Source organism: Saccostrea cucullata, unplaced genomic scaffold (assembly GCF_032062105.1).
Source record: "Saccostrea cucullata isolate Sc308-1 unplaced genomic scaffold, CSIRO_AGI_Scuc_v1 ctg1134, whole genome shotgun sequence".
In the NCBI taxonomy this organism is placed as follows: Eukaryota; Metazoa; Mollusca; class Bivalvia; order Ostreida; family Ostreidae; genus Saccostrea; species Saccostrea cuccullata.
Genome location: NW_026933931.1, coordinates 89,896 through 100,000, shown reverse-complemented (window position 1 = coordinate 100,000; position 10,105 = coordinate 89,896). Strand labels below are relative to the sequence as shown.

The window sequence follows — 10,105 nt, the reverse complement described above, 5'->3', positions numbered from 1 at the left end:
AGAAGGACATCATTTATTTTGAAGGAGGGCTGCAAGTCAAGGTATTATTTATTTAATGCCTGTCAAGGAGAACGTAGACAAGCAACGAAGGAAAACCTCCCATACTCCAGATTTCTATTTCGTGGGATGAGAGGTGAAGCACTTTGTGAAAAAGGAAAGATTTTATTTTTCTTGCCGGTCGAGGATAGATTCTTTTCAACATGACTGAATTTTTTTTCTCGAAAATCTGCCAACCCTCCTTTTAAGGTCAAACTGTCGTCCTAAAAAGTACACATTTACCTCAGTTTCATATGAAGATATACAATTGATGTGATATTTAAAAAAAATATTACAGATAAAACCGTTTAAGAGCTTTAGAGCTTTACTTGACTTTTCATTGTGTTTTTTTTTTCAATATATGGACATATAGAAGGAGAAAGAGATTCCATTGAAATAAGGAAGATATTCTTGTTCAAACAGCCTTGAGTGACTTTCTTATTTAGATATTCATTTTTGTCTATGTTTATTTGATTATATCAGTGTAAAATCTGTTTTTGGAAGTAAGATTATATGCTCTATATCTTGAACTTATAAACAGCAAATGAACACTCGGCATTTAGGGTTCACATAAAGTGGCAAAAGCTTTATATCCTGTAAGTACTTATATGTGCAAAAATCTGATTGGGAAAGAAAATTTGTTTTTCACAAGATTTTTGTAATTAAAAAATTTTTACACGATTGAGGCGGCACAATTTAGAGAAAAAACAGTACTAAAAAGATCAATGTTAAAATTACTTATGTTACAGTGCAGGTTTATGTTGCTAGTTTTAGCCGGAGTATTATGTATTGTACGGGGTAAGAGGCAGATTTACATTAAATTTAATATATTTTAAAGGCATAAAGCTGTATATATTGATTTTGCAGTGCATTCAAAATACTGCAAGTAATTGCCATGTTAATGGTTTGCCTTATTGCATTATGTTTTTTAAAAAATGAAGAAATAAGCAGTGTTACATTCGACTAAAAAATTTCATCTTTTTGAAAAGTTCTTGTTGTTCATTATCTCCATACGTTTCATTGATTATAAATACGCTTTGTCAAAAAGAAACTTCAAACTCATTTCGACTGCTGTAGACAAAGTAGAGATAAGGTTTTAATTAAAATTAAAATTATTTTTTTGTCATCAAGATTGACGTGGTATTCATTGATCGTAGAAAATAAATAATTATATGATAATGATTTTTCAGTCACATGTATTAGTTAACGGATGTAAATGAATGAAATGTGATTATTATGCTCCAGGAAATGAAATCAACATATATGCCGGTATATCACTGCTGAATTTCAAATAACTGGTAGGCTAATTATGCACAATTCATCAATGAATAAAGATAACTTTAGATAAATCTGACCATCACCCTTACTTGAAAATGCAATATACATATATAAGAAACAAGGTTTTCAAATATTTATGATAAATTCCTGTATAAGCACCCTCTTACATGTACATGTATATATAGATTCAACTTAAACCGCTCTAGAAGCTAACAATTAAAAAGACTTTGAAAAAAGAACTAAAATCTTATTTAACAACACAATTTTAAAAAAAAAACAATTTTAATGTATAATAAGAATGGATATAATACACAATAAATATGAGTTTTTAATGCTATTATGTATTTTAGACGACCTGCAGATAAAGCTTTATTTTATAATATACAGCCATTCATTAATGTTCATATTAAATATAACGTATATTCTGTATGTACATAATACATGTTTGTAGAAAAACAAAACATAGAGTACTTTTTCATTGGTTAATGATATCTATGGGGTGAGGATGACAGTTTAAACATTTAATTTAAGACAATTATGAGACAGTTGAGTTTATGATTCTACAACTAAATTTTAATGAAATAATATATCAATGTTTGAAGAATGTTTAAGGGGGGGACCTATGTCCGAAAAGTCTTTGTGTGAAATTTTCAAAACTTTGATATTTCTTTCCTGACCACTTGCTCTTAATGTTTAGGCATTAAAAACAATATCTTTATATGCTTATTTTTACACAGGGGCACGTGCAAAAACAATGTGAAATGCCAAAAATAGATTATTTTCAGACATTATTGTACTACTCCAAATATGCGCTAAAAAGAATCAAAAATGTCAAATCACATTCAAAATCAACAGGTATTTTATTTATATGACTTGTTTCTTTAAAATGAAGGCAAATTCATTGTAATTTATATCGCATGAAAAATTATAAAGGCGCAATGTAAGTATCACCCCGTTTTTCTTGACGAATTTTTTACAATTCCGACATACATAACAGGTAATAACTTCAAAAGTCTTTGTGTGAAAATGTTGTAATTCATATTTTTTGAAGGAACTGGTCTATTTCTTTATTCTAACAAAGAAAAAGGTATACCTTTATGATAAAATAAACGAGAAATATGACGTTTTCTTTTATTTTCGTACTATTGTGTAATAAATATTGACCTTTCTGCACTAAAAAAAAGTAAGTAAGCACTGACAGACATCTGAATATAAAACTATTTGGCGGAAAACGAGTTTTTTGTTTTGATTAGATGCAATTTAAACAGATTAATTCTTTTCTTCTTCATTCTAGATAATACATTCTGTTTCTCCCCCCTTCCATTTCCCTATCAGCAACAACTAGGAATGACGATACAATTGAATATACATGAACTATAAATCAATAAGCAAATATAAGTTCAAGTGCATTTTTCAATTTTTTTCTTAGTTTTATCCAGAAAATACAATTAATGGTAAACATAAAATTAAATATATTTCCCTGATGTAAGTGGCTTTCTTTGCTGAATTTTATCTTAAATCTTTTTGCATTTATATATCAGCATATCATCGAGGTATTTTTTCACAACTGAAATTGCTATGAATTATAAACCAAAGGAAGAGAATTCTAACATTAACAAACTCCATAAATCAAATTAAACTGTTCTGAATGATGAATAAATTCTCTTTTTGTAAATTGTGTACGTTATTGATTAATCACAATGTTATACATGAACATTACAGTTGCTAAAGTCAGCAGGTAAAAAACAAACGTCGATATTGTGACGTCATATAACGCTGCTTTGACGTAGAACAACGTAGGTCACCCTTTAATACATACATGTATACATGTACCTTGTATTATCGTGTTAGTGTTGAAATAAATCAATCAAATCTACAGAGTGCACTCTTTTAGAATAACATCATGTACTTTATAGAACAAAAAAAAATTTTTTTTAAAAAAGGACTGACGCTAATAAAAAAATTCTCTTTTCAAGGACAATATTTTGAAATATGGACGGAGTTTGTTAATGGTGACGTCACCTTTAAATGGACGAACGTTTCGAGCCTGCGCAATGATATCCTTATCATTAACGACTCTGAGTCATCTGACTGGGTGAAGACGTATGAGGACCAGTACACGGTGACAGATGTCCTTAGGTATAAATCAGTCACTATAGAAGTACGGGAGTACAATACTACTGAGATCACTAAAGGTCACGTGGATTACATAAAGACATATAATGGTAGGTTTTATGCTTTCTTTTAATTACTATAACATCACAAATTTTCGTGGAGTCAAAGTTTTGAGGTATGAGGATATAAGTGAGATTTGATTTAGAGGTTGGAGAATGTTACATAGTGATGCAAATGAAAGTTTATATTTCAAGATGGCTATAAACTCATGCCTTTCTCCATATTTATGTAACAATGAAAATTAATTCCCCTAACAAATTAGCGATTTCACAATATACAACAATGATTTCTATCCGATAAAGTGAAAAAAATTTTAACATATATTTTACAGTGATGAAAATTTTATTTTTTCAGTCAAATTACACTTTTTTGATCCTTATATTGGAGTTCCGAGCATCAATTTGATTTATATCAGAAATTAAAGCTTAAAGAATTATTTTTCTTTTCTTTAAAAAAGTATCGGATTTCATACTTTTGCATTTCTTGTTCTACTGCCTTAGTTTTTCCCTTTCAAGGATCTTTCACTCATATTGAGTCTCCCCTACAATGTGTATTTCACGTGCCTTCACTCTTTTCTTCACTGACTTCCTTTTCGCTAGGATCACAGTGTCTGTAAAAAAAAATGAATCAATTCTGATGTCTGCACAATCAAACTGCATATATATCTTCTTGATAAAAAACTTTGTTCAGAAGGATTGATTGATTGTATATTGTTTAACGTCCCTCTCGAGAATTTTTCACTCATATGGAGACGTCACCGTATGCCGGTGAAGGGCTTCAAATTTTGACCTTTACTCGGCACTCAGGGCCATCGAGCAGTGAGGGATCTTTATCGTGCCAGCGCCTGCCGCTGATACGGGGCCTCGGTTTTGAAGGTCTCATCCGAAGGACCCGCAACTTTCACTTCAAAGTGCCAAGCGCATGGGGAAGGAACAGTCGCTACCCATTTTAACGACTAGGTCGGTCGCGGCCGTGATGCGAACTCACGACCTACCGATCACGGAGCGAGCGCTTTACCTACTGAGCTACCGTGAACGGTAATTTCAGCAATAAAATTATCTTGTATTTTGTAATGCAGTATTTCTTCAATTTCAGAACGTTTTTATATCTATAGACTCTTAGCACTCAACGTCTTTATTAAAATTCACTTCTTAAAAAAGCTGTGTTTTCGCAAATAATTCAGTACTGGTACAAATATTAGGTTATTGGCATTTAAAATGTATCGAGTAAAAATCTTGAAACCAGTTAAGTTAAATGTTCTAAATTCTAATTTTTTAAAGATTTTTTTTTGTCTGAAACAAGTGGTTCTGAGTTATTTATAAAGTAAATGTGGGTCCATGTAACTATGTTTTAAACACTGACTGAATTTTTGGTTATTCACTGTAGGACATTCATTGGAGAAATGCGTAATTTGTATTTTAGACAAATTTTCATGATGTTGTACACAAAATTATGATATTCTAATTGATAAAAATTCTGAATCCTGTTTTCTCAGTATACTACTAAACATTACCATTATTTCTATAGTGATCATATCGGAAACTAAAGAAGGAGAATCGAAAAACATTTCCTGGACGGCTAATTACCGTTATTTTCTAGAAGATAACTTTTACCGTATATTCCATGATTCACACAATGGTTTACGTACCAGAATCATCAAGATAAAAAAGGATGAAGCAAAATCTACTACAAAATATGTATACCACACCCGACCGTTAAATTCTGTTCACATTCTATTTGAGGTGAAGAATATTACCTTGGAAGACGCCGGATATTACGTAGGAGGTGTCAAAGGAAATAAAGATGAAGGGGGAGTGGTACTGGTGGTTCATGGTAAAAAAATAAAGCTTCAACTGATTTGTTTAAAGAGTTCATTAATTAATTATTATATACGTTAATTTATTAATATATAATCTTAAGGAACATTGCTAGATGTAAACATGTGCTAATTGCTAGAAACAAAGGTGGTCAATTATAAGAAACACCCATTGAAATGAATAAACATTTATATTTAGGAGAGAGAAAAATGAGAGAGAGAGAGAGAGGGAGGGTGTAATTAATAATTAGGCTTTTCATCAGTTATGATAAAAATAAGGTAAAATGTAAAATATTCCAAATGTAGGAAAGCCTGTAAGACCAGTCATTAAAGGAGAGATGACAATAAGGGCAGGAAACCTTGCCTTTCTGGAATGTGTCAGTAGATCTACCTCCACTCCTTATTACTACAAAAGGTTCCCGCCATTATCGTATTTGTGGTACACTAACAATACCAGGATTGATGGAGAAAACCGGGAAACCTACAATTTCAGCGTCAGCAAGAATGTTAAATACAACAAGTACAGTTGTCAAGTTAAAGAAACCGTGGAGTCAGAGAGAAGTAATGAAGTAAACATCAACCCTTTATGTAAGTGAAGATATGTATAGTTTGAAAAATTTTTGCTCTCTTTATTCTGATATGGAACAAAAGTATCTTTGAGTCAATGTTATTTTATTCAATTACAAGCAAATTCAAAGAATTGTGGTCCCCCGCTTTCGGTACCTTTTTGGGTGAGATGTCATTTTTTATGACATTTTGTGTCTAATATGAACACCCTAGCATGAGTCATCTATTTAGAAATTATTACTGAAGTCCAAGGTCAAGGTCAAAGGGTTAATGTTCTTGGTATCCAATGAATAGTTTTCTCAAAAGAATTACATGTGTGAAGTATGAAAGCTCTAGCCCTTACCATTCAAATGTTATTCTCAAGATTAAAGCTTTCTCATAAGTACAAAAAATCTCCAAGGTCAAGGTCAAAAGGTCAAGGTTGTTGGCATCAAATGAAAGGGGTTGCCACAAAAAATACATATGTGAAATATGAAAGTCCTGGTATCTACTGTTCAAAAGTTGTGGCCAAGGTCAAACTTTTTGCAAAGTAGGTCAAGGTCCAAGTTCATGGTATTCAATGAAAGGTCTTTTCACAAGAATTATATATATGAAGTATGAAAGCCCTAGCCCTTACCATTCAAAACTTATGGTCAAGGTTAAATTTTTTCATAAGTACTGAAATCTCCAAGGTCAAGGTCAAAAGGTCAAAGTTGTTGATACCCAATAAAAGGTCTTGCTACAAAGAATACATATGTGAAATATGAAAGTCCTAGTACCTACCATTCAAAAGTTATGACCAAAGTAAAAGTTTGGAATTTTTGTGTAAAAGTGGGTAAAACTCCAAGGTTAAGGTCAAAAGGTCAAATTTGGTGGTACCCAAAGAAAGGTCTTGTCACAAGGAATGCACATATGAAATATGAAAGTCATAGCTCTACTAAATCAAAAGTTATGGGCAAGGTTTAAGTTTTCGTGACGGACGGACAGACTGACAGACAGACAGACGGACAGACGGATAGACGGACAGACGGACAGACGAATGAGATTTAATGTCCCCTCGCTTTCGCGAAAGCGGGGGACAAAAAGTGAAAAGTTTCTGTCTTTTTTTTAGATGGTCCGGACAAAGTTATCATTTCCCCTCAGCTTACTATGAATGTATTAAAACTTCAGGAAGGTGATAAATTTGGTCCATACCACTGTTCAGCGGACTGCAGCCCACCGTGTACCTTTCAATGGTTCCACATGAATTCCACTGGTGGTTTTGAGGCTTCATACCAAAGTAATTCAACACACGTTCTACAACAGCAAACTTCTAACAGAACCAGGACGAGGTTTTATTGTGTGGCCTACTGGCCGTGTGAAGGAAACTACACTAACTACAGTAATTTAACGCTAGACATTCAATGTAAGTACCAGTGAAATATTTAACGTTGCTCAAATATCATTTTTGGAATAAAATAAATGAAAAACATAAGACAGTTTCTCTTTTTTAAATCATTTGCCTCATGCAGTGCTGAAAGTTTTCTTAAATTTCATCGAAAATGTCAGAATTTTGGAAAAAAAAAATATTTGTTTTTTAAAAAGTTTATAATACCGGAATTATAAAGTTAAAAATCCTTGCCACTATATTTCATGTCAACTATTTCAAACAAAAAAAAATCTTTAATTATTTTAAACTCTTTCCTTATAATACATACCACTGTATTTGGTAGTTTTAAGGAGGCTGAACAAACCACAATTTATCTTATGGACCTTGTTTAATTTTTTTATTTAATTTTTTATCCATTGAAAGAAATTTTGAATTACATTATAAAATCTTTTATTTTTTCTTTGCACAGAACATATACTCTTTTAACTGAGGAATAATTTAATGTTATATATTCACCAAAAATAATCAAGTACTTTGTCTTATTTTAATAGAACAATATTTCTGAATTAGAAATGCATAATAAGTTGATATCATTTACGTCTACTTATAAAGTCATTAGGAATGGCCGAAATATTATACATTAATAAAGATTTTCAAATTTTACATGATTTGTAGATTTATATAAACCAGTTGTATATGTCAATGGCGTGGCAGAAAGCTATTTAAACATCTCACAGAACGCTTTTCTAACGTTATCGTGCTTCACTGATGGGAATCCTGCTCCTATTGTGACCATTAGTAGAGGAACAAGGAACAAGATCCTGGGGAAAGGCACCAATACCTGGGTCAACTACACCTTTCCTGGGAAGGCTCAATGTACTGATTCCAATATATACAGATGCGAGGGAAGTTCAAAACAATACCCATCCAAAGTTACTACAATTTTCATCAACATTCCATGTACGTTATTTTCTTTCAATGCATAGTTAATTAAATGAAGGGTTCTTATGTATCAATAAATTAATAGATCAGCATTTATTTTCAGGTAAGCCTCGTCTTGACGACCGGATGGAGTTTGAATCTACAGTTTATATAAAAGATCTACCCACTTCCGTAACTGTAAATGTGCCCATCATTTCAAATCCCAAACCGAGGTTAGTCACGTGGAATGGGCCACTCCTTAATTTCGATATAAGCACAACAATGTCGCAAAGAAACGAAGTTTACCAGCACTGGGTGTCCAGCACTATCACAATTCTTAATGAGAGTTTTCTCGGTAACTATACTGTGTTTGGAGAAGGGATTAAACTGGTAACCATCGAGGTTAGAGGTGAGGTTTGAAGAAAATTTTCATAAAACATAATTATAACAAATGAAGTACTATCTTGATCTTAGCATTTGTTCTAATCCCCTATGTAAACTCCATATCCCAATTCCTGAGATAACTCTGATGTTTTATATTAAAAGTATTTTACAGAGATCGACACAGATTTTGGTTCGCCTCCGCCTCAATGGAAACTGTGGCTTATTGTTCAAATTTTCGCTGGTTTATTCGTTCTGCTAATAATAGTCAGCATTATCTGTAAAGCCACCTGTAAATCTAGTCAAGGTAAAAGATACATATTTAAAATGAAGGAATTGATTTTATGTGTATCACGTTAGCAGTTCAAGTTACTTCTTTATATGAACAATTCAGATTGAAATTCATATTATACCTATTCAGTACAGTATGTATAATTATTTATCCCATGTTTACTACTTTATCTTTCGGTTATGTCTCATTGCATTTTTTTTAAATAATATAATATTATAAAGTGAAGTTTTGACGTCACAATGGTTTTTGCCTTAGCGTGATGAAGTAAAATAAAGTAGAGACCTGTATAAAACAGGGTAGAACTTTATGAATTATTAAACATGGGATAAAAAGAAACTCTCTTGATTTGTGGCTGGAAATGACTTCCAACTCGTTGTGTGTTTTTATACCCTCGCCAACCTCAGGGAATTTAAAAAAACACACAAGTCGTTGGGTAAAAGTCATTTTCAAGTACAAATCATGGGAGAACCTTTATTTCTATTCTGTTGCCTAGGACGATCACCTCCAAGCAAGGAAAACCCTGGTGTTTATGATATTCCAAGCAAGGAAACCCCTGGTGTTTATGATATTCCAATGGGATCACGAGAAGAAGATGAAAATATACCATTTGAATACCATTACCTGACTATGACGGCAGTCGGGTCTTTACCAAAAGGCCAGAAAACAGTGGACGAAATCAATGACAAGTTGAAACTCGATAATCAATACGAGAACGTCATGGAGGAACACGAGGGGCAATTCACCTCCCTCTATATCAATGACTCATTTAAAAGTACAGTGTGAAGGTGTGTTTTGTTAAATGTTTTTCTCAGAATGAGGGCCTGGGTCCGCTGTTATATATAAAACATGCTTAAGTCTCAGAATGCTCTCAAGTCTGAGAATATTCTCAAATCCAAAATTCTCAGACTCAGCGGCCGTCAGAAAAAAGTTGAGAAAAATAAAAATACCTTAAACTCTTTTATTCTCAAATTCTCGGCTGAGTAATTCTCAAGAGTTGAGTTGAGAAATTTTTTTTTTGAGAATTCTCAAAGTTTTTTTGACGGCGGACCCTGGTTCCATTCACAATAGACATGTGACATGAACATATTCCTGTAAATACTCGTATTTTGTTTACATAGCGTGTATGAAAATATGTGGCTACAAACTTTAAATTAGGAATATTTTAGATAACAATTTTGATTTTTATGAACAGTTGGCAGATTCAATGTATTATAATTTAATTTTACTTGTAACACGTCATTTGATTGGATGAAAGATTTTATCCAATTTGATCACATTTTGTCCGTCGTCC

General features: G+C 32.4%; 1 protein-coding gene across 1 annotated transcript; it reads left to right on the top strand.

The window, feature by feature from the left end:
• Positions 1-690: 690 nt before the first annotated feature.
• LOC134239665 (uncharacterized) lies at positions 691-9,597 on the top strand. Its single transcript, XM_062721831.1, has 9 exons — positions 691-834; positions 3,291-3,539; positions 5,017-5,322; positions 5,612-5,893; positions 6,963-7,256; positions 7,896-8,180; positions 8,266-8,550; positions 8,698-8,829; positions 9,308-9,597. Exons 1-9 carry the CDS (start codon positions 762-764, stop codon positions 9,595-9,597), a joined length of 2,196 nt encoding a protein of 731 aa, XP_062577815.1. The 5' UTR covers positions 691-761.
• Positions 9,598-10,105: the final 508 nt, after the last annotated feature.

Coding starts and splice junctions, on each gene's coding strand:
- LOC134239665 (XM_062721831.1), top strand. CDS start 762: ATGTTAAAATTACTTATGTTACAGTGCAGGTTTATGTTGCTAGTTTTA. Junction 835..3,290: donor AGTATTATGTATTGTACGGG/GTAAGAGGCAGA, acceptor TCTCTTTTCAAG/GACAATATTTTGAAATATGG. Junction 8,551..8,697: donor GGTAACCATCGAGGTTAGAG/GTGAGGTTTGAA, acceptor AGTATTTTACAG/AGATCGACACAGATTTTGGT.